Source organism: Anolis sagrei, chromosome 1 (genome assembly GCF_037176765.1).
Source record: "Anolis sagrei isolate rAnoSag1 chromosome 1, rAnoSag1.mat, whole genome shotgun sequence".
NCBI classification, from domain to species: Eukaryota; Metazoa; Chordata; class Lepidosauria; order Squamata; family Dactyloidae; genus Anolis; species Anolis sagrei.
Genome location: NC_090021.1, coordinates 322,600,141 through 322,625,215, shown reverse-complemented (window position 1 = coordinate 322,625,215; position 25,075 = coordinate 322,600,141). Strand labels below are relative to the sequence as shown.

The 25,075-nt window shown below is 40.6% G+C and overlaps 1 protein-coding gene across 6 annotated transcripts in view; it reads left to right on the top strand.

The window, feature by feature from the left end:
• Positions 1-25,075, top strand: part of BEGAIN (brain enriched guanylate kinase associated) — a 303,147-nt gene that overhangs the window by 176,200 nt on the left and 101,872 nt on the right. For all 6 annotated transcript variants that reach the window (XM_060755324.2, XM_060755286.2, XM_060755307.2 and 3 more), the window contains 2 exons: positions 8,188-8,349; positions 14,777-14,843. In XM_060755324.2, coding sequence (XP_060611307.1) covers positions 8,188-8,349; positions 14,777-14,843 — 229 coding nt within the window. The remainder of the gene's footprint in view (positions 1-8,187; positions 8,350-14,776; positions 14,844-25,075) is intronic.

The window sequence follows — 25,075 nt, the reverse complement described above, 5'->3', positions numbered from 1 at the left end:
TATATATTCCTGCTTTCCTTAGGATATCATAGCATTGTGTCCTAAACCCTGCAGGTATGGCCCCAAGCCATGAAGAACCCCGCATGAAAGCACATAAAAGATACCTATACACATCCCAGAATCATTTTCCTCAGCAGTCCCTCTAACAAATGGTTATAGCAAGTGATGCAATGTCACTTCCCATTGCCATTTTGAGAGGGACTCCAGGGGAAAATGGAGAACGTTGAGAGTGGTGTGGGCAGCAGGTGTGCCTAGGAGAAATTGGCCCTTGTTGCCCAAATATCTTTAACATAACATCATCTGGCCAGCTGTCTTATTCCTGATGGAAGCAACCAGACTCCAAAATCATTACAGTTCCCTAGACCTGTTTATGAAATATCCAACACTTGAAAGTCAAAGGGTGCATCTGCATTATAGAATGATAGAAGTTTGACATCGTTTTAAATGCCATGGCTCAATTATATGGGATCCTGTAAATTGTAGTTTAACAAGGCCTTTAACCATCTCTGCCAATGAGTGCTGCTGCCTCTCCAAAAAACATGATTCCATAGCATTCATCTATAGCAATTCAAGTGATAGAAAATTGCATCAATTCTACAAGGTAGATGCACTCACAGTCTTGAAACTATTGGGTCCAGATATTCCCATTTACTATAGTCAGGTATATCCTTGTGACTGCCCTTTATATGAAACTAGCTGTGCCCTGCCACGCGTTGCTGTGGCCTATAGTAAAACTTATCAAAGTTGAGGTAGATATCTGGACTATTATGAAAGAGAGGTCCCTACCTGTTCCTTCCCCTTTTCCTCCCCCTTTCTCTCCTTCCTTCCTTCTCTACCTCTTTCTTTCTTTCACTACTTGGTTTCATCCTTCTCTCTTTCCTTCATTCCCTCCCCCTTTCTTCCTTTGCCTTTCTTCCCTCCCTGTTTGCTTCCTTCTTTCACTTTTTATTTCCTTTTATTTTACCACCATCATAACAATAACAATAATGCAATACATTGCCTCTGGGAACTGACACCTCTCCCATTCCCCCTAAAAGGGTCTCAGAGGAACAATAGCATAATAATAATAATAATAATAGAAATAACAACCTTTACCCGCCACGTGTTGCTGTGGCCAATCTTCCCTCTTTCTCTCCTTCTTTCCCTCCTTCCTTCCTTCCTTCCCTCCCATCTTTCCTTCTCCTCTTCTTTCTCTATCTCTTTCCTTCCTTCCCCCTTTTTCTTTCTTTTCTGCTGTCTCTCTTTTCTTTCCTTCCATCTTTCCTTTTCTTTCCTTTTCTTCTTCCTTCTTTCTCTAACTTTCCTTCCTTCCCCCTTTTTCTTTACCTCCCTTTCTCTTTCTTCCTTCTTTCCTTCCTTCCTGTCTTTCCTAGATTTTGACAGGGCGGGAAGGGGCGGGGTGGGGTTTGGAGGTGGCGTGAAGTAAAAGGAGGTAAGATTGGGGCGGGGGAGTGATGGAGCGTGGGGTTGCATGTGTGTGTGCAGCGGCGGGGGGAGTGATGGAGCGTGGGGTTGCGTGTGTGTGTGCGGCGGCGGGGGGAGTGATGGAGTGTGGGGTTGTGTGTGTGTGTGCGGCAGGGGGTGTGTGTGTGCGGGAAGCGGCGCGACGGGGCTTGGAGTGAGTTGTTTTTCATTTTGAGTAGATATGTTTGTACCTTGTGGGTTGTGTTATGGGCATGGGAATTTTGGTTAAGTTTTGTTGGGGTTTTTTTGAGTTTTGTTCTTTTGCCGTTTTGTGAGTGTGTTGCTGTGTTGATTTCTTTTTGAGTAGAAATGTTTGTACCTTGTGGGTTGTGTTATGGGCACGGGGATTTTAGTTAAGTTTTGTTGGGGGATTTTTGAGTTTTGTTGTTTTGCCGTTTTGTGAGTGTGTTGTTGTGTTGTTTTTCATTTTGAGTAGATATGTTTGTACCTTGTGGGTTGTGTTATGGGCATGGGAATTTTGGTTAAGTTTCGTTGGGGGGTTTTTGAGTTTTGTTTCCTCGTTGGATGCCCCTAACAAATTTATATATATAGATGACCACAGATTAGGTATAAAGCTTTTCATGCACTAGGCTTGTATAAAGAACACTCTGAATCAGGACAATTGAGAGCAAAGTGTTTTGGAAGAAATTTTTTCAAGTAAGTTGCTTTTTAGAATTGCTATTAACATCTTTGGCGCTGACATCAAAGAAAATTTCAGGGTCATTGCATGCTATTTTATGCTTGTTTGTTTTTTAAATGGAATATTTGGAAACAATCCTGTCTTCTTTGAAATTGCAAACTGAATTCCTGCAGTTTCAAAAGAACAGCCATGTTAGTTTGTTACAAGAACATAACAAGTCATGTGGCAACTTTAAGACTAAGAGGTTTATGATAGGATGAGCTTTGGGAGACATACAGTAAAAGTAGTTTTTCACACTATTTTAAGTTCCCTCACATGTAATACAATAAAAATCCAGTTTTTGAAGCGTGGTGTGTAGAACTCTTGCAGCTGAAACCACAGAGAGCATTTGTATCCTTTCCCATCTTGTCATTCTCATGTTTTCATCTCATCCTGGAAGATCGTACCCAGAAGGTGTTGTTGGGGGACACCTGCTTGGCCCCACAGCCATTGTCCTGTGGTGTGCTGCAAGGTTCAGTACTGTCCCCCATGTTGTTTAACATCTACATGAAGCTGTTGGGTGAGATCATCCGGAGTTTGGAGTAGGATGCCATCTGTATGCAGATTATGTCCGACTCTACTACTCCTTTTCACTAGATGCTAAAGATGCTGTCCACGTCTTGAACCAGTGCCTGGCCACTGTGATGGTCTGGATGAGGGCGAGCAAATTGAAATTGAATCCAAACAAGACAGAGATCCCCCTGGTCACTCGCAAGGCCAAACAGGATATAGGGTTACAGCCTATGTTGGATGAGGTTACACTCTCCTGGAAGGCACAGGTTCACAACTTGGGAGTCCTCCTGGATTTATCACTGAGTCTGGAACCTCAGGTTGCAGCGGTGGCTGGGGGGCTTTTGCACAATTAAAACTTGTGCACCAGTTGTGCCCGTACCTTGGGAAGTCAGGCTTGACCACGGTGGTCCATGCTCTTATTACATCCAGGATAGACTACTGCAACGTATTCTACATGGGGTTGACTTTGAAGACTGTTCAGAAGCTTCAAATAGTCCAATGGGCGGCAGCCAGGTTAATAACTAAGGTGGCATACAGGGGGCACACAACTCTCATGTTGCATCAGATCCCCTACTGCCAGTTTGCAACCGAGCACAATTCAAAGTGCTGGTTTTCGCCTATAAAGTGCTAAATAGACCTGGTCCAGTTTGCCTGTCTGAATGCCTCTCCCTTCTATGAATCACCGTGAAGACTAAGATCTTCTGGGGAGTCCCTGCTCTCGGTCCTGCCACTGTCACAGGCACAATTGGCGGAGATGAGAGAGATGGCCTTCTCAGTGATTGCCCCTCAGCTATGGAACTTCCTCCCTGGCAAGATTAGATCAGCCCTCTTCCTCCTGTCCTTCAGAAAGATGGTAAAAACTTGGTTGTGGGACCAAGCCTTTGGGACAATGTAATAAAACAATAATAGGAAATCCACTGCTGACTGGAGCCAGTATGGTTGTTTGAGATGGTTGTAAACAAATGCTTTTAAGGTAGATATAACTGATTTTAGTGTTTGTGTATACTTGTAGTTTATTATATGTTCCGGCATTGAATGCTTGCCATATATATGTTGTGCTCTGCCCTGGGTCCCCTTTGGGGTGAGAAGGACAAAATATAAATGTTTTAAATAAATAAATAAATAAAATATATGGGGACCTGCAGTCACATCCTAGGATTTTTTGTCTTCAATTTAAAACAGAGGTTTTGGTGCCGTCTGGAAGTGCCTGGAACCCATAGTTCAATGTTGGGGTTACAAAAAAAATTGGCAACAGAGGAAATCTGTTAGCAGCAACATGCAGTGTTTACAGTGGACTCTGCAGAAAATGCTTCATCTGTACTTCATAAAAAAGTTAACAGGACTTTCTTTCCTAGGTTATCATAGTGCCTTCCATGTACCTTCTAAAACTATTGCTTCTAGTATTCCATAGCCATGACAATATTTTATGAAACTAATTGTGGTATGGATGCCCCTTTCATTGATGAACCCATTTTCTGTATATTTTTCAACCTGTAATAAAATTAGGCTAAAAGGATATGATTAAATGCCCTGCAATTTCCTGACATGACCCCTTTGTTCCAACTGTGTGCTATTTAAAAAAAAATCAAATTGCTCTTCCAATGTGGAGTATTCATATTTGACTTTTCATTTCAACCATTTAACCTGCAGATGTTGGCAGAGCATCAAACTCAGAATTTCTTGGCTGGTGCATTATCATCATCATCATTGTGTTAATAAGGCAGCAATTTTTTTAATAACACATAATCTTTAGAATTCTGTGCAACTTTAAAAACCGCTTGCATAAAACATAAGGTCACTTGTACAGAGTTCCTGGCTGCATGTAGGAAAATATGGGGGTCATCCAGTAAAGGTGGATAGTGGGAGATTCGAGACAGATGAAAGGAAGTATGTCATAGCATTTGCTACAAGGTGTATAATGGCCAAGATTTTGAAAGAAGATTTTAAAAATTCATGGAAGATAAGACTACCAGTCATAATAAGTATCTAGTATGTTTAGCCTGGAGAAGAGAAGTTAAGAGGTGACATGATAGCCATGTTTAAATATTTGAAAGGATGTCATATTGATGATGGAATCGGTTTGTTTTCTGCTGCAGAAACTAGGGCATGGAGTAATGATTTAAACTACAGGAAAAAAGATTCGACTTAAGCATTAGGGAAAAACTTCTTGACAGTAACAGCTGTTCTCCCATGGAGTGTGCAGCCTCGGAGCATGGTGGAGACTCTTCCTTTGGAGGTTTCTAAACATAGTCTGGATGAGGGCTCCAAATATGGTGGAAATGCCCTACACATGGCCCTAGAGTACATTTTGCAGCATTCTGGAACAGAGGAAATTGAGGGGGGGGGGGGGGATTGATGGAAAAAGATGCTTCAGTCTAGGATGCCCTAGAACAGTGTTTCTCAATTTGGGGGTTGGGACCTCGGGAGGGGGGGGGTTCGTGAGGGGTGTTTCAGAGGGGTCGCCAAAGATCATCAGAGCATACATATTTCTGATGATCTTAGGAACCTCTTTGGCAGAGAAGGCTGAAGATCTCTCCCCCGTCCTTCTCTTCCTTTTTGGTGTTGGTGAACTCAAACTCCCAGAATTCAAAAACAGCCCCCACCCCTCCAACCCCACCAGTATTCAATGTTGGCCATGTGGGTAGTGTGCCAAGTTTGGTACAGATCCATTGTGGGCTGGATTCAGAGTGTTCCGATTGTAGGTTAACTATAAATTCCAGCAATTATAACTCCCAAATGTCAAGGTCTATTTTCCCCAAACTCCACCAGTGTTCACATCTGGGCATATTGGGTATTTGTGCCAAGTTTGGTCCGGATCCATCATTGTTTGAGTCCATTACTCTCTGGAGGTAGGTGAACTACAACTCCAAAACTCAAGATCAATTCCCACCAAACCCTTCCAGGATTTTCTGTTGGTCATGGAAGTTCTGTGTGCCAAATATGGTTCAGTTCCATCATTGGTGGAGTTCAGAATGCTCTTTGATTATAGGTTAACTATAAATCCCAATAACCACAACTCCCGAATGGCAAAATCATCCCACCCCCCAATCACACCAGTATTCAAATTTCAGGGTATCAGGAATTTGTGCCAAATTTGCTCTGGTCCAGTGAATGAAAATACATCCTGCATATCAGATATTTACATTACGATTCGTAACAGTAGCAAAATTACAGTTATGATGTAGTAGCGGAAATAATGTTATGGTTGGGGGTCACCACAACATGAGGAAGTGGATTAAGGGTTGAGGAATTAGGAAGGTTGAGAACCACTGTCCTAGAAGTCACAAAAACAGTCCATGGGGAGCATGTGGCCTATGGGCTGTGCTTTGCCCGCCAAAGGTCTACCCTGCCAAAAAGAGGCATCCCTATATAGCTCACATTGTTGTATGTAGGATACCCTCTCTGCTTTGCTTCTACCTTATTCAGAAAAGCAATTGGCATTTGAGGGACTACTACTTTATGGGTGGTCTTTTAATGGGCAGGTAGCTCTTTTTGAGACAATTGATTATTTATTGTAATTTACTGATTACTTGCAGTTAATTAATTGCTTATAATTTACTATATTTTTCTTTGTACCTGTTTTTAATTATGCAGTAAGCAGCTTTAGTTCCCAGGGACTGCAAAGTAGAGGATATAAATAAAACAAATAAAGAATCCCAAATGAGAATCTCAGTATTCTCATAAATAACCTTGTGTTGTTTTTTAAAAGTAGTGGCATAGTTTATTCATACTACCTCTGAGGATGCTTGCCACAGATGCTGGCGAAACGTCAAGAGAGAATGCCTCTAGAACATGGCCACATAGCCTGAAAATACCTACAACAACCCAGTTTATTCATACTGTTTTGGGTGTTTCAGTAGACTTCCTTTGTGATCAGCTGAAAATCATTCATAACAGAGATTCTCGTATGAAATATTGCCTATGAATTATATGGTTCCAAACATGACTCGATTGGTGCAATTCCTGCCAAGCTTTGTGGGCCATTTGAATAAAAACAAATGCCATGAAATGGTGAGAAATCACCACTTACATTAAATTAAATTGACTCCCTCTTTATTTCTTAACTGTGATTGATCTATCATATATTGCAGTGGTGACACAAAACAATGTAAGAGACTTATTGAATGCTGACTGAGAAGACATCTTAATGTCTTAGTGGGGAGGTCCTGTAATTCAGTGGAAGAGCATGGATATATGATTGATCTATTATATACTGCAGTGGTGTTATAGAACAATATAGTAGGTTTTTTGAATACTGAAACAGAAGACATCTAATATCTTAATTGAGAGGACTCATAATTCAATGGAAGAGCATGAATAGGATCCAAAGATCCCGAGATCAAAGTTCTGCTTATGAAATTATGGAACTAGGGACATGATGGAGAGGCTATTTTAACTGATTCCTTCCTCCCTTTGCTCCCCCCACACATCCAAAAATATTCTTTAAAGGACAGGAGAAGCATCTAAAGTAGAAAGGGTGGTTATATGGAGGAGCTGTAGGTGGACACAGAAGCAAAAATCACTTTCTACACCCAAACATATGTGGTCTGCACCCACAATTTTGCAAACAAAGAACAGAACCATGACATTCCCATCAGCCAAGGTTATTTAGCTATTTCAAAATGGGACCACACGATGCAGCAATTGAGCCTAAGTCTATACTCTCTAGAGTTTTGTGCTGTCTGGAGACACTTTTTCAAGCTTGGAGGATGTAGAGGGGGACCCCTTAGGCTGTCAACAGCTCTCAGGCCCCCTTCATTCCCATTTGTACCTTTGTGGAAGCCTTAGTCAGGCTCAGCATTCACATCCATCCAGCTACATGCCCACATATATTCATGGAAGGGCTCCTCTGGATCCAATCCATGTGCTTTTTATATAGAAAGCCCCAGGGTCAGTATTTAGCATCTCCAGTCAAGAGTGTCCTATCATTGTGCAAAGTGAGGTGGTCATCTCACGTAACAGACGGTGGATGGCACAAAGGGGATGACATTAACAGCTCCTCTATTGAAGCATGGAGCTATGCATACTGATAACCAGTTCCCCAGTACTCTGCTGTCCTCAGATGTGGTTCATCGCGATTGTTGAAGCAAGATCTTATCTGGTTTTATATATGTGGAATGGGAAGAGATGCAATTTTGGATTTTTGCCTCAGGTCGCAAAATACTTATGACTAGACATAAATGTTGCCCATCATGGAAAACCAATTCAAATCGAAATAAGTAATGGTGGGTGAATTGAAGCAGCGGCCTGCTTTTCACAGAAAAAAAAACACTTCCTGAATTCATGAACAAATTTCCACAAACACAAATGTTTACACTGGCGGTGACTTTCACTTTCTGAAGGTCGTATAGCAAACCTGTAATCTTGATCTGCAGGAGGGCAGTTATAATTCGAATGACATCAATGCTGAGTGCTTGTAATTAAGTACTATTATTCATTTCATTACTGTAAAGATGTATAATTTATGACCACTTCTATCCCCAGGACCTCCATAGAACTCTTAATCAGCTTCAGTCTTTGTCCTTTTCCAGCACGCTGCAAGAACAGAAGGGGGAACTTCGCAAGCGGCTCTCCTACACAACTCACAAACTGGAAATGCTTGAAACAGAATTTGATTCTACACGCCAGTATCTTGAAGTAGAACTCAGACGTGCTCAGGAAGAACTCGAAAAAGTGACAGAAAAGCTGAGACGGTTAGTTTCTGAATGCATTGACTCTGCATCAGAAAAGTTGCATGCTTCATTTGGGGAAATGCCAGGAATTTGAGGGAATGTTGGCATTTGCTGGAAATTCTGAAGGAAGCCAGTTGGTGAAATCACTGGCAAATTACAGAGACAAATGAGTGCTATTGGGAGAAGTTGACACACAACCATTACATTTTGTTATGGCTTATGTACAAAAATGAAATAAGTGTTGAATTGTTTTGAATGATTGTGCAAATATATACTGTACATGTATGTTCAGAAGCAAGGTTTACTAAGTTCAGTAAATGAGGACATTTACCAAGAAGGCATCCACATTGTCAATTGAATACTGTTCGATCACACTTCAGTTGCCAAAGTCTTTAGTCTTCTTTGCCAAAGAACTCTGGTGCCTTATCAAACTACGGATTCTATAGCATTGAGCCAAACTGGTGTCAAACTACATTAATTTGACAGTGTAGATGCACCCCAAGAGAAGGTGGAAACCGGCCTAAAGTAGCAACTGAGTCATACATAGCTGTCAAATCTAGAATCATACATAGCTGAATCATACATATATAACTGAATCATACATAGCTGTCAAACCCCCATGATTGCATAGCATTGAGCCAAACTGGTGCCAAACCCCATTAATTTGACAGTATAGATGCAACCCAAGAAAGGGTGGAAACCGACCTAAAGCAGTAACTGGACCATACATAGCTGTCAAATCTAGAATGGCTTATTGATAGAATTACCACAACCACACTGTGAGTTTCCAAATATATTCCAGCTCTTGTCAGAAATGTTTTTTGAGGTCTCTGTCTGGAGAATTGGGAAGACCAGCCCTGAGAAGGGTTTTGGACCTGAGCACTTCCATTCATTCTGGAGCATTTTAGATTGCCTTTCAGCAACAGCTTCAAAGTGGTGACCTCTAAAAAAAACAATCCATTAAAAGTCATCCATTACAACAAAACCAACTAAAAACATTAGCAACAAAAGATCAAAACAACAAAACGGTACAACTAAATATATGTTGAACCGTCATAGCTTTTTAAAGAATGCTAGAAGGAAATGTGCTAAATATACAATTGGTAGAAGATCATGTTCCAGTCAGTAGGCCCACGAACACAAAAATAACCCACCTAGATAAGAGTGAAGGTCTGTAGTGCAGCTTTCTGTTCCCTCACATTCCAGTGAAATTCCTATGAGGGGAGGAACTAATGCACCTTAGATACTGACATGTACAAACTCCCACTGTTTATCACCAGTGAGACTGATGGGACTCTGATTCCAAGAATGTTTAGAATGACACAGATTTTTGTTCTCTAATCTATGGGAAACCCACACATCCTCCAACATTTCACAGATGAAGACTGGGACATATGTGGCCAAACAACAATAGAATTTAATCAAGCTAAGGAAGAGCATCCAAGGGCCCTTCCACACAGCCCTATCTCCCAGAATATCAAGGCAGAAAATTCCACATTATCTGTATTTGGACTCAGATAACTCCATTCAAAGCAGATATTGTGGGATTTTCTGTCTTGACATTCTGGGATATAGGGCTGTGTGGAAGGGCCCCAAGTCAGGAAAGGCTTCAGCAGTTTGCTTTTGTCTGAATCTACTAAAATGTTTGGACTTATACATGAGTTTTATGTTATTTTACACTTAGCAGGAGAGTCAGAGAAGGGCAAGATGTTGACCTGTCCTGACATTTCCTCCTGCTGTATGTAAACTAACCAATACACACATGTATGTCCAGACATTTGAAGCTAGATCTACACTGCCCTATATCCCAGGATCTGATCCCAGATTATCTGTTTATCCCAGATTATCTGGCAATGTAGACTCATATAATCCAGTTCAAAGCAGATCATCTGGGACCAGATCCAGGGAAATAGGGCAGTGTAGATCCAGACATAGTGAAAATACCAGTTTAAGAAAATCTAGGTTGACTTATCCATGAGTCAATGTGAGTACTGTACCATAATTCTTATCACAAAAAAGTAGAGTGGCAAAAGGAAAGAACTTAGATGATCTTAGATGGACATGAAAGAAGCACCAAAGCTCTATTTTCTCCTCCATGGAGCCACTTCTAGCCTTTTTGGATGCCTGGGTGGGGATTTTGATGGCATTGGTGCTTTCTCCTTTCAATGGAATGACTCTTGAGTTATTCATGTGTCATAGCATAATTCACAAATTTGGCTCCAAGGCTTACTTCAATTTCTACATGAGGTCGATTTATACATAAGTATATACAGGCAGTCCCCAAGTTACGAACAAGGTAGATTCTGCAGATTTGTTCTTAAGCAGAATTTGTAGTTGGAACAGATCAGGGCTGTAGCCAGGAAAAAAAATCGGGGAGGGTTGACAATTTGGGGGGGGGGGTTAAAATGTATGGGGGGGGAGGTTGAACCCTGCCTTCTAGCTCACGCTGAAGCAAAGAGCACAGCAGGGGGGAGGGCAGCCTTCAATACCCTGCAGCTCCGTCCCTGTCAACCACTTCCACCAAATCTGGCCTCCTTAATGAGAGCATTCACCCCCCCCCCCCAACTTGGTTGCTTTGGTACATCGGCTATTGCTGCAAGTAATGACAGTGTGAATAAATTGTCAATATTTGCTTGAGATAGTGCTTGCAGTTCTGGAGGGACTCTTAATTTTTTGTATCTCATAAACTTAGCATGGAGATTTGGTTAACCAGTTAAAATTCATGAGTAAACCAGTTTTTTTAAAAAAAATCTGAAACATTTCGGGAGGGGTTTGAACCCCTAAAACCACCCCCTCGCTACAGGCCTGGAACAGATACATTTTTACGTGTAACTCCAGCCAAAAATATGTACTTTTTAGCTTTGGATAGCATAGGGAAGGGTTCACCTCACTTTCTGTCCCTGTAATAATTGGATTTTAATAAATTTGGCTTGTTGTGGAACTAAGAATTTGTGGTAACGCTTCAGTTGAGACACCTTTTCCCCATCATAACTCTTCCAGGAGTGAATTTCCTTCCTAGGAGTAGATTTCTCTCACTTCCTGTGGTCTCATCCCCATTCTTAACTATGGGTCATTTGTAAGTCTAATGTTTGTAACTCAGGGACTGCCTGTACAGGACTTTTTTTGGTGTAAACCAAATTTGTGGCACTTGTAGTAAAGTGATGACAAAGGGGAAAGGGGGAGATGGATTGAGGAAACTGGAACATTTTTAACATAATTTAAGAAAGGAAGGTCATAGAGGATGAATTGAGATTGCCCCTGCTAAATAAGGACAGTTGGAATATGTGGGCCCGTAAACTGCACAGTAAGGATTCTTTTATCCTTCTGATCCCTGATGGTTTCCATTTTTCTCAACATATTCTCTCTCCATTGCCAAAAATGCATATGTGGTTTTGCTTTGATTCAAAATCGAAAGGGAAGTGAAACATTTCTGAGCAAAGAGCAAGCACCTTGCTGTCCCATTTAATCTTTTCAGGGGGCTTTCACTTAAAAAACCTTTCTTTCCCTCCAAATATCATTACTGTTAGAAACTTTTTTTCCCCATCATGTTCTACATCCTCTGCAGTGGGATTCCACGGGGAGGACTGTATGTAAAGAACACATTTTGCAATCCCCTGCTGCTTTCTAAAAGGCATTTTTGCCATGTTACAAGTAAAGAAGCTTCATGGCAATGAGCAGTGGGAACCGATCAGGAGACACATATTGTATTTTCAATGTACAATTGAAGCATAGGATTTTTTTTCAGGAATTCATCTTTTGACATTTTTAAAATACCACATATTTAATCCAAATTGATTGGTTTGGAAGAAGTTCTTTGAAATATGTTTTTTTTTCTGTTACTTACGATCTGGAATCAATTTGTGTAATACTTTGACTCATATATAAGGATTTTTTTCTGGTTTTGCCTCGTTCCAATGGTATATATTTTAATAAATTTTAAAAGAAGATATAATAAAATGGCAAACCAGTAAAAGGAAAAAAATCATACTTCTACAACAAAGGGTGTTGCAGTTTGGTGAGTCACCAGCACTCTTTTTCTAACAACAACAACAACAACAACAACTTTATTTTTGTACCCCACCTCCATCTCTCCAATGGGGCTCAGGGCAGCTTACATGGGGACAAGCCCGATCAATCATAGTTAAAATAACACATTAAAATTAATAAAAACAGCAACAAGCAAAATAAAACAACCTAATGTCCTTATAAAACTCCCAGGATTCCACACAATTGAACCTTGACAGTTAAAGTGGTGTTTAACTGCATTAATTCTTCAGAGTAAATGCACCTTAAGATTACAAAATATCTTCCAATAGGAATATAAAATAGATGGAGAAATTACTTTTGATCTGTATATTAATAGACATACATATCAGCTTTATCTGAACCTCTCTACTTTCACCTACTATTGCACCCTAGGCCTGAAGCCAAAGCACCACACATTAGTCCAGAGTATAAGCAAACAGTTTATTGTTTAAAAAAATACATAGAAGGTATATAGAAAAATCAGGTATAAGAAAGTAAGGTATGCAATCCAAAAGGGTCAGCACTAGGTGATAACCAAACAATACAATTCTCTCGTATAAAACCAAAGGTAAAACAGTCCAAAGATAGAACATGGCCATACAGCCCGAAAAAACCCACAAGAACTGAGTGATTCCAGCCATGAAAGCCTTCGACAATACATAGTCCAAAGATAGTTCCAAAATGCAAAGGCAGCTTAATTCCACAAGCAGAAAATATGCTTATCAAAACTGAAACTGGAATACAAACAAGAACATGGAAAAACTCCCAGGATACTTAAATCTAAGTCCAAGGCTTGAAACATGAACCAGACCATTCAGGCTTAGCCTCTAACTTGAATGCTACGTTGCCTGAACTGAATTCAGAGTGTCTGATAATAAAAAGACATTAAATCATTATGTCTGCCACGGAAGTTCTGTTTCCCACAAAGCCATGTTGATCTACGAAGCTGGTTATGAGCCTTAATCTGGAATCTTAGGTCTGTATCACCAGGTGCTTTCCTGTGAGAGTTTCCTGTCAATTCGTCTTCATTCAACCACTTATCTAAGGAGGATGATTCCAACTCCTGTGACTAACCTTGAGGCTATGAGGCAATTATATTATCTGGGCCTGCATCACTGTCTGAAGCAGTTTCATTTTCTTGTTCTGTTTCATTCCCTTGGCCTGTATCACTATGAATCCCAGGAAAGCCCACAATCCCTTCCAATCTAAATCATCAGTGAACCCATCAGCCCCTGGCTGCTGTGACTGCTGCTGAGCTATAATACCTACTGCATATTTCTATTATTATTTCCGAAATACTTATCTACTAATAATCATAGAATCATAGAATCAAAGAGTTGGAAGAGACCTCATGGGCCATCCAGTCCAACCCCCTGCCAAGAAGTAGGAATATTGCATTCAAATCACCCCTGACAGATGGCCATCCAGCCTCTGTTTAAAAGCTTCCAAAGAAGGAGCCTCCACCACACTCCGGGGCAGAGAGTTCCACTGCTGAATGGCTCTCACAGTCAGGAAGTTCTTCATCATGTTCAGATGGAAATCAAATCCATGGGAGAATGTCAAGGAATACCATATGCTATAGATTATATTTCAGAGGAAAGAACTGGCAAAACCATTTCTAAGTATTCCTTGCATAAGAAAACCCTATGAAATTCATTGGGTTATCATATATGTACAGGTACCTTGAAGGCACATACATACTCACACAAGGAGGCAAATTTACATTTTTTCCCCTGAGATGTATGACCTGATTTGGGTTAATCAGCACACTCTGATGCATGTATAGTAAAACCTCCATATCCACTGCAGAAACAATAAGAGCATCTGTGGATACCTGTAACTATATATTAAAGTCTTGAAGCATACCATAACACTGCACAGAGGGACCTACAAAGGGGGAATATTTTTAATTGCTTGGTAAGTGAAATTGTGAACATTGAATCCATGGATAAGGGGTTCATACTGCATTCCAATTTCCCCTTACTATGTCCTGAAATTCTGTCCCAGTCACCCCTAAGAATCCTACAAGACTGATGACTGTCCCAGTGCTGCCGAATTTGCTTGTGGCTCAGTGGGATTTGAACCTATGTCTCCTTTTGTCTTAGTCTCGCATTTTGTTGAAATGTGGACCTGATAATCCTGATGTGTAAGTAGCTTGATAATTCTGTAGTCAAGATTGATACTCCAGAGTGCCTACTTACAAAGCACCTTTCCCAAAGGCCTCTTGGGATCTTGAAGTCTACAGATCTTGGCTTTATATTGATCAAGAAGACTTTGCCAAGTAGCGGAAAGTAGCAATCAAATAGATGTTAAAAGTCAGTGGGAAACTAATTTACAATTGCTCATGCAAAATCTGAGGTTAAAAAGTACAATACTGAATGTGCAAGGATATGTTAATTATAGGATTTCATTTTTATTTCAGGATACAAAACAATTACCTAGCCTTACAAAGAATTAATCAAGACCTAGAAGACAAACTGTACAGGATGGTAAGTACAGGGCTGTCATATTGTTTTAAGCATATTTTTTGATCCCTCAAACTTGTATGATGTTGAATCATGACAAAAATTGATGAATTTTCCATTTGAACTTTGACAGTACAGTTCCAAATATGTTTTTTCTGACAAAGTGAGTCTGATAGATTTTTTTTCTAGTCATTGTTCTTATAACTGCAACCTGAGAATCTCACTTCATAACTTGTTGAGAATTTTCCCACACTGCACAATTACACACACATATACACACTGTACATTTTACACTATGCAAAGGATTATTGTAGCACGTTAGAGATTAAGAGAAACAAATTAGTAGCATAAGCTTTTATAGAGTTAATTCTACTTTCTCAGTTGTTGCCTGGAGCTAGGATCACTAGATAACTATATGAATGGTGGAGGAGTTATCAGAATGCAGTGTGATGCTGGCTGGAAAAAAAGGACATATGATAATCTGGCCATGAGAGCCCTCGTAAGATTGGGGTATAATCTTCCTTTGTGAGTTTTTGTTGTTTTTTTCATTGTTCAAGGACAGCTGTTCTGAGATCAGAGATAGAATATCCAGGAAGATTGAAATATTCTGCAACTGTTTGTGTAGGTTTTCCCAGTTCTAATGTTTGATTTATGTCCAGTTATTATCTGCTGCAGAGACAAGTCTGTTTGCTCAGTGCAGAGTCCTGAAAGGCATTGTTTTCAGAGGATGGCATATATCCCATTAAAGGATGAGCAAATGAAAATCCCTCTAATATTCTGGGTGATATGATTAGATCCTATGAAGATATTTCCTGAGTAAACGTGTGGGCAGAGTTGGCATCTGGCAAAGCCATGTACCAATTACTGTATCCATGTTATGTGTCTTCTTGTAGGTAAGTAACTGGACCACGTCACATTGTTGAGGTCCTGCGGGAGGATTTGCCAACCTCTGTGGTGAATCGGTGGGGGTAGTGGGACAATCCTGGCACCTGGCACCACACCTCACCAGCATCACATGTGGGAAAGCGTCACTGCATGCTTCTCCCCATCCTGACCTCGTGGTTTGGGTGCAGTGTTGTAGGATACTTGCACCTCAGTTCATCGACAGAGTCCCACCGGAAGTGAGCCTACGTTGTGTGATGGGTAGCGTGGGGCTTTTTCAATCAGCTGTACTGCAAGCACCCTAGGACGCTTGCAGACCATCATGTGATGAAGTCCACTGTTTCAGATTGGGAGACTGTGGGTAAGAAAAAGCCTGCCACCAAGACTGTTTGAGAAGACAGAGTTACTGTCCAGACTAGATTGTAGTTCATGGAATGGTCTAAATTGGAAGCTGTATGTCAGTGGTTCTCAACCTGGGTCCCCAGATGTTTTTGGCCTTCAACTCCCAGAAATCTTAACAGCTGGTAAACTGGTTAGGATTTCTGGGAGTTGTAGGCCAAAAACATCCGGGGACCCCTGGTTGAGAACCACTGCTGTATGTGATCACTAATGGGATTCTGCCATTTTCTGTTAAAAGTTTGTTCTGTAATAGTCATAGGTACAATTCTTGCCTTTTTTAAAAAAAAAAATGACTTCATGACATGATTACTGCAGCTTGAGGTATGCTTGTTGTAACGCTGTGAGTTTGGTGTCCCTGTCTTGTGGGTCTGAGCAGATACAATTGTATCAGTCGGCTTGACTGTAAACTATGGATTTGGAAGTGTGTACAGAGTGGAAACTGGAGGCATATAAGTATGTAAATGCTTCTGTGATACAGTTTTATGTTCAGATAGTCATTATGTAGCTGTATGGCAGTGTTCAGAAAGGGGATTAGTTCTGTTGATAGTTCCAGGCAGAGACTGATGGCAGGGTAAGACTGTTAAAATTCTGGTGGAATATCTTGAGTGAATGCTCCCCATGAAGTCAAATTGTGGAGATATCATCAATGTACCTCAGATTTATGGATGCACGAGTTAAGGAAGCATTGCTCTAGGTCAGTTATGAAAATGTTGGCCTGTTGTGGTGCCTTGCAGTACTGTTAACTTCAAGGTACCGTATATATTATTATCCAAAAGTAAAATACAGGCAGTCCCCAAGTTATGAACAAGATAAGTTTTGTAGGTTTCCTCCTAAGCTGAATTTGTTTGTAAGTTGTAACAGATATATTTTTAGTGTAACTCCAGCCAAATATATATATATATATAGAGAGAGAGAGAGAGAGAGAGACATATGGCTTTGGATTGCATAGGGAAGGGTTAACACTCCTGTGGTGATTGTTTTGCTGCCTGTGCCCCTGTCCAGAAGATTTCATCTCACTTTCTGTCCCTGTGATAAATGCATTTTGAGAAATTTGGCTTCTTGTGGAAACAAGAATTGGTGAGAAAGCTTCAATGGAGACACTTTTTACCCATGATATTTCTGCCAGGAATGAATTTCCCTTCCTGAGGTTAGATTTCTCTCACTTCCTGTTGTCTCACTCCCGTTCTTAACTATGAGTTGTTTGTAAGTCGGATGTTTGTAACTCAGGGAGTGCCTGTAGTTGAATGTGAGAAAGAAGTGGTGAACCTTGGTGGCTGAAATGATGTTCCTGACCACTTGTGGTTCATCACGTATAAGATGTTGTTATATAGGTGATTCCACATCCATAATGGCTAACATGGTATTCCATGAATGTCTATGGATAGACTAATTTCTACAGGAAGTTGTTAGTGTCCTTTACATAGCTGGAAATGTTCACTTCTTAATCACTCCCTTGATTGCCCCTTTGGTGGATGGCTGCGTGTGGATTTAGTAAATAAATCTGTGAAATGGGTACCAACAATACCCTGCCTTATTTGTTGTTATAAAGATTGCAAAGTATCATCCACCTTACGAATGATTCAAAAGACTTGAAAGATGCTTCTTGGTGTGTATGTTAATAAACTCTTCCACTCCCACTAAAAATTATTCTCATCAATTAGTATTAAGGCATAACCAGATTGAGCTGCACAACACAAAGACATTCCCTGCTGTGCCATTAAAAGGGATCATACAAAATAGTAGACCCTTCACTATACTGGGCAAGATCTCCAGCTGGTGTGGAGGAGAAACGTTACCATTTTAAACAAAGCAACACTAATGAATACCATCTAAGGATTCCACTACCTTGCAGCATTTCCCTGCTTAATGCAAGAAATCATCTTCTATCTGGGTGGTAGACCAGATGGAAGGTTCTGAGGAACTCACGGGCTTAGTTTAGGTTGCCTTTCTCAACAGTGAGATCACACAGCTTAGGCAGGTTTGGGCATTATTTTTTATTCAAGAAATCTTCTCATTTGGGAAATAAGACATATGAACAAGCCTACACATATTCACTGATATTGAAATGGCCTGGGATTCTAGGACAATGTTCAAAACAAATTGGATGATGTTTTTTAAAAAAAAATCCCATCAGTAAGAAGCAACCTAAGAATGATTCAAAGTCATACATATAGTTGATTAGCTTGTTTGGTGGAACAATGCCACCTAGTTGTGCTGACACTGCAAGAGATGCATAAAGCTGTGCCTTAACACTGGCTATCTCTTCTATACAACTGACACCACCACCCTGTATAGATTACCCACCAACAGAGTGAAATTTAGAGTGTCTAGACTACACAATTATAGCAGGTTAATGCCACTTCAATTGTCAAGAGTTTCCTTCTAGGATTTATACCTAAGTGAGTTACTACTAGGGATCTCTGAGAGTAAACAGAACTCTCTACCAGAGATTTCTAAGTGCCTCACTAGACTACAGATACAGGATTCCATAAATGGCAATAAATGTGGTATGGAACTGTTACAGCTGTGTGATGTATATACACTTCCACATCCAAGTAAATGTGTATGTTAAGCAGTTGAGCCTGTGGTTGCTTCCAACTAATCTGCAGATGTCACTAATGAGGATTGTGATTAGGCCACTTTGGGCAACTATAATGATGATATCCAAGTATTTGGAAGATTTTTCACTTTTGCTAGAACTGGGGTGTATCCAAATTTCCAGAATTCATGGACTGCAACTCACCTAATCCCTTACAATTGACTATGTTTCTGGAACTTTTAGAAGCTGAAGTCCAAAATATCTGGATGAGCAACAGCTTTCTACTTTTGATCTATGCAGTTACTACAAGTAGCAGTGATCCAGGTCAGAAAATGGTGTGGGATGAACTCTGGGAGCAGCAATAGTCATACAATTCAAGGGATGTCTATTATTAGCTGGCTCATAGTTATTTCAAAGAGACTTTTTGTGAATGTTAATGATAAGGGTCGAAGGCTGCCTTTTAAACCTTTTGATCTGAATATGAATGAATGTTCCCAGTGTAACTTTTTATGAAAGTATATATTTAAAGACATTTGTCATGCATTGTGCAGAGAGTGCTGGTGGTGATCTGCAAATGAAAATGGTTTTAAAACCATTTTCATTAGTGCTTTGAAAAACTATAAATATTGCTTTGCTTTTCAGAAAAAAAAATCCCAATATATTTCCGAAGGCTTTCATGGCCAGAAACACTGGGTTGTTGTAGGTTTTTTCGGGCTGTATGGCCATGTTCTAGAGGCATTCTCTCCTGACGTTTCGCCTGCATCTATGGCAAGCATCCTCAGAGGTAGCCCGAAAAAAACCTACAACAACCCAAATCAATCTCACTTTCTGCCTAGACGCTTTCTTATGACCTCATCAATTTTTTCCCTGTCCTAGTGCACTGCCAGCATGCTGCATGAATGGAGTCTGCTGGAGCCCATCATATGACTCTAGACTATTTCTGGCAGGGTTCTGTTGGGCTCCGTTCTGGCAGCATGCTACCAGCACACCAAGAGGAAGTCCTGAGGATACAAGTGACTACCCATATCCTTATTTAAGAAGACAGGGAGAGTATGGGAGGAAGCCAGGGACAGCTGGAAAATGTCATGGGACTGCAGCCCATGACCAATCATGGTAAGGGGACAAAGCTGGGCACTGTCCCTCACTGTCTCCCACTATCCCTCAGCTTCTGGACCTCCCATCTGATGAGGTCGTTAGTCTGAATTCTTTAGCAAATTTTCTTTCTTTAGAATTTGTACTGAACAGATGAGATGCTGCAAAAGTTCTATGTCGTTTACAATATCAATATGTGTATTTTGAATCTGAGGTTTAATAACACAATGTTGTTATTAAATAACATTACCTTGTCCGGGGATGTGACAGAGTTATTATGAAATATCCCCTCAAGACTTTATTATCTGTTCTTCTTTGGCATAAATTCTTCCTTCAAAAGACAGACAAAAATCAGATCTTATGAGTTTGCTTCTCAGGAGCTTTCCTCAAAAAAGAGATGTTGCCTCAAAATGTATTCAACAATGGAATGGCCAGCTGCTAAAAGAGGCAGACTTAGCCATGCTGATATATGTGATAGAGTTCATTTAGATGGTTGCAACGACAGATACAGGGGTTTGCCTTTTGGGAACTGGTCAGAAACTTCACCTGGAATCAAAATACAAGTTGAAACATGTCCAGAGAAGGAAGATCAAGAAGATCAAAGGTCTTAAGAACAGGTCTTATGAGGAATGACTTGAGAACTCGATGTGTTTAACTTGAAGAAGAGAAAACAGAGAGAAACATCTCTAAATATCTGAAAGGATGCCATGTAGAAGATGGCACAAACTTAGGTTGCATCTATACTGGCATTTAATCCAGTGTAGGAATTGCATTAGCTAAGGGCAGTCAAATGATGCACACAGGCTAATGCATTTAATCCAGGATAAGCATTTTAATCTATCAAGTTAAAAAAATACATGTTCTGGCAAGATTCCAGGAAGATACACACATTTCCCAGTTTGGGGGCTGTGAGGAACACCATTTTGGATCCCCATACAGGGTCCAAAGTTGTGTCCCTACAGTCATCCCACTCTTCTCAGGCAGCTACAGAGAAGGAGAGTATCACTTCTCCCAAGATGCTTTGATTCCTGATTGAGAAAGAGAATCAGAAAGTTAACAGCATGGAGCTCAAGGTAAGGGGAGACTTTGTTCTTCTGGGGGCGGGGGTGATGGGTAAGCAGGGAGTAGGAAATGGTGGAGGACCATGAGATAAACAGAGTAATGTTTTCCCAGATAAAAGAAATCACGTTCATGATTTTTGTTTATCAGTAATGCAGTAATCCATGAATAATCAAATCTGAGAATGTTCAACTCGCAAATGCGGAGGGAAGACTGTATATACATATTTATAAGAGCAAATCCCTGTTGGATAAGAGCAAAGGCTTGCGTTGTCTAAAATTCTGGTCATACAGTGGCCAACCAATTAAAGAAGGAATCCACGAAGCAAGTCATCTGCACCTTTCATCTCACATTCCCCAGCTGTTATTGAGTGTTCTCCAGACATTATGCTGTGACAGTCTTTTAAGAAGGGAAGCTTCATCATCATCTAGAAGCTTCCCATTAAGAGCTGGGCATCTCGGAGTTCCCTCGTAACTCACTGACTATATCTGAATGTCATCAGAAAATACACAGTGATCATCGCAAATGAGCCTGCTAGACTACGCTGACTCAAAACTTCCTTTGTCCTTTGAGCTACAGTTCCTCTGTAGAGTCTATATTTAGGTCATTTCTGTTTAACTTTCACAGGGCATACTTTTTTCAAAAAAAAGTTGTTCTCAGTAAAGAAATAGTAAGAGACAGAGATGTTTTAAATCACTCCAACGGCCAAAGTCATCTTCAAAGTCAACATGCTTCACAATGGAACAAAAATGTATGAGGTGTGCCAAGTTGATACTGCAAAGTGTCTGGCCAACTTTCCTCTTCCTGTCTGTGAAACTATCACTCAGATTCTAAGAAAGATAAAAATCTCAAACAGAACCTGATACTCAAGACTGATAAGTAGAGTTGCTGGGTGAGGACAGTCCCTATCATTAGGCAGAGAGAATTGGCTGCATCAGATGAAATATAGTGAAGTTATCAGCAAGACATCAGTGTGGAGAGCAGTGTGTCACATCTGTCCTCTGCCGCCATAACATATATACCATCTCAGATATCAACTCAAAGAATCATAGATTTGGAAGGTGCTCTATGGGTCATCAGGTATGACCCACTGCTCAATGTAGACCTCCAGCTGGAATATGTCAGATCATGCCCATCCTTATCAAGCATAATGTGCAGATACATGTTAGAGAGCCTAACAATCATCAGGGATTTTTGGTAATACAGTAGAGCCTCGCGTATCCAACAGAAATGGGCCGGCAGAACATTTAAGAAGAAAAATGTTGGATAAGGAGGGGTTAAGGAAATGCCTATTAAACACCAAAATACATTATGAGTTTACAAATTAAGCACCAAAACATCATGTTTTACAATAAATCAACAGAAAAAGCATTTCAATACAGGATAACGTTATGTAGTAATAATTACTGTATTTACGAATTTAGCGCCAAAGCATCGCAATGTATTGAAATATCTGTGGATCCGTGTGGGAGGCAGACTGCATTGGCTAATATAGAACGTTGGATGAGTGAAGGTTGGATAAGCGAGACTCTATTGTAATGAGAAATATCTCAGGGGAGAGAAGCACATAAGGAAAATGTTTTCTGAACCTGAGAAAAGGGAAAACATCTGTAGATTGATGCAGCCAAGGGATATGGAAATAGATAAGGACCTAGCAAAGTAAAAGTGAAGCACTGCACATGTAACCCTGCATTCAAAATTGCCACCGCCAGCAGTTTTTTCCATTTTTATTTTTAAAAGGAATCAGGGTGTTAGAATATCAATTTGTGCATAGCATGTCACTTGTGTTTAAGTGATTGCCAATCTTTCCCTAAATCTCTTTCATTTTCATAGTAGTCTAGAGTCTGGGCGGCCTAGAGGAAGGCATGGCATTAATCAAGATATGAGCATTACAGTTTGTGTGGTAAGGAGGTTTGCTTGGATATAGATTTTGTATAATTGGGCACTCTCACAGCAGCCTTTGGAGCAAATGAGATCTCGAATGTTGTGACATCCCCTGTCGGCACTGTTTATTAGTTCACCTCTGGTTACTTATTGATTTAATTATTTGCCGCATTTTGGGGAAACAAACCTTCCCCATGTTCAAGTTACTGTCAATGCAATATCATCTCTACAGATCACATTAGGGACTCAAAGGAATTAACTGTGAATTAGTTCCATCTCTTTCCCCTCCAGCAAAAATGCACATGCAGAATGTGTTGTTGTTAGAATCCAAGTCCTGCTCTGCTCTTCTGTGACATATTATTCATATACAAAGCCATATTTAGATATACAGCTTCACTTATAGGGCAACTACGTGCATCCCCGGAGAAAATTCATCCTAAAGAGCATAACCCCATTGGGTCAAATTGTGTTCACTTTGCCTATTGGTCATCATCATTTTGTAATATTGATGGAACAGTAAACATGGATTAAGATTTTAAAAGGTCTCAGCCCTGTTCCCAAAACAGTTTCAGCATTTTGGATAGATCTTTCTAGGGTTTAGGAAGGACCTTGAGTCACCCCTCCATATTTTCTTGTGCTAGAAGCACCAGAGAAAGGGGGGAAACCACAAATAAAAATGCTATTTTTTAAAAATCTGGGAGAACACCTGCCAAGGAATCTGTAGGCCAGCTTCCATGACTCTATGGCCAGCTTCCACTGGAATCTCTGTCTAGGAAGGTGTTCTTTCTAGGAATCTCTAAGCCCTCCAGAACAACTCTGTAGCAGAAGTTAGCCATAGAATTGCACCGGAGAATTTCTACATTCTTTATTGAAATCATACATGGTATGTCCCCAAAGTAATGGGAATGAAAGGGGGGGGGGGGTTACAGAGTGCAGAAAGGCCAAGAAAGACAAGTGGGGGTTGAGGCAGGAGATGGGGGAACCCAGACATCCCTTCCTCAGTTGGATTTGCACTTTTGTAGCAGTCAGTGCATTAGGAAAGCATGTAGTAATTTTTATTTCTTCTCATGGGCAAAAATGCAGAGGCATCTGTAGCAGCATCCTTTAAGTTCAAGAACTGAGAACAACGTGGCTCATGTGAAGCCTGTTCTGAATGTTTCCCCACCCATCGGAAAGCCCTGACTTGGCTCGATGAAATTTCTTTACCCAATTTCAAAATCTGCCTCAAAGAACATCATTTTGGGACAGTTGAAATCATCCAGGCAGCTGCATCGAGGGCTTTGAACAACATTCTTAAGTCAAAGACTTCCTCCACTGCTATGAAAAGTGGCAAGAACTAGTAGTTATGGGAGACTTTAAAGAACCTGATATTTTGCTGGAAGACTGGCTCTGCTAAGGATTGACATATCAGGAATTTGTCTGGCTATTTGCCAGACTAATTCCTGATATGTCTGGCAAATAGCATCCTCTTTCAGGAAGTGGGGGAAGGAACCACAGAAAAAGCCATCCTAGACTTGATCCTAACTAATAAGTCATCAATCACTGGAATCACAGTTGCTGGTACTTTAGGAGAGAGTGATCACCTAATGTTAGAATTCATGATTATGGGACAAGCCAAAGAGGAGATTGATTAAACACTAACTTTGGATTTCAGGAAAGCTGACTTTGTAAAAATCAGGGAAATACTGACCTGAATCCCATGGCTAGAGATATTAAAGAAAAACATCCCCCTGCATGGGTGGGATTTCATGGAGGAACTGCAAAAAGCTCAATCACAAATAATTTGATGGAGGAAGAAAAATGGGAAACACCCAATTAAATAGGTGCAGCTTGCATAAGACACAACACAGCGTTCTTCTGTTCTGATTGGCCCAACAGACAGGGCTCACAGGGAAATCGTGCGCGAGCATGTGGCAGCCTCTTCGCATGCCGTGTGATGCCATATAGGAGTGGAAGAGCCATGACGAGCTGCCACATGACCCATTTTGGCCACAAAAAAACCTAGAGCAACTGAATCCTTACCATTATGGCCAACCAAACAAGCCGAAATGGCCGAAGGGAACCGATGAAACCAAATCCATGCATAAGCCTAGCTGAGACAGTATTTACATGGGTTTCCAGTAAAATTTTGTATTTTTGTTAAATACAAACCAGTTACTAGGTTGTGAATCCATAATTGCAGTACTGAATACCAATCTTGCTCTGTTTTTGGAGCAGTGATGTTCCTAAGCTGAAACAGCCTTCCCTCCCAGCCCCATATGCTTGGCCAGTGTTCCCTCTTGTCCTGTTATTTCCACTTTCTTGTCAGAAGCTTCTCTTTGTGCAGTGAAGCACACCTTGTGTGTTGTTTTTAGATCAGGCCTTGCTCTCCATGGACTTTAAAAAGGTATATTCACTTACA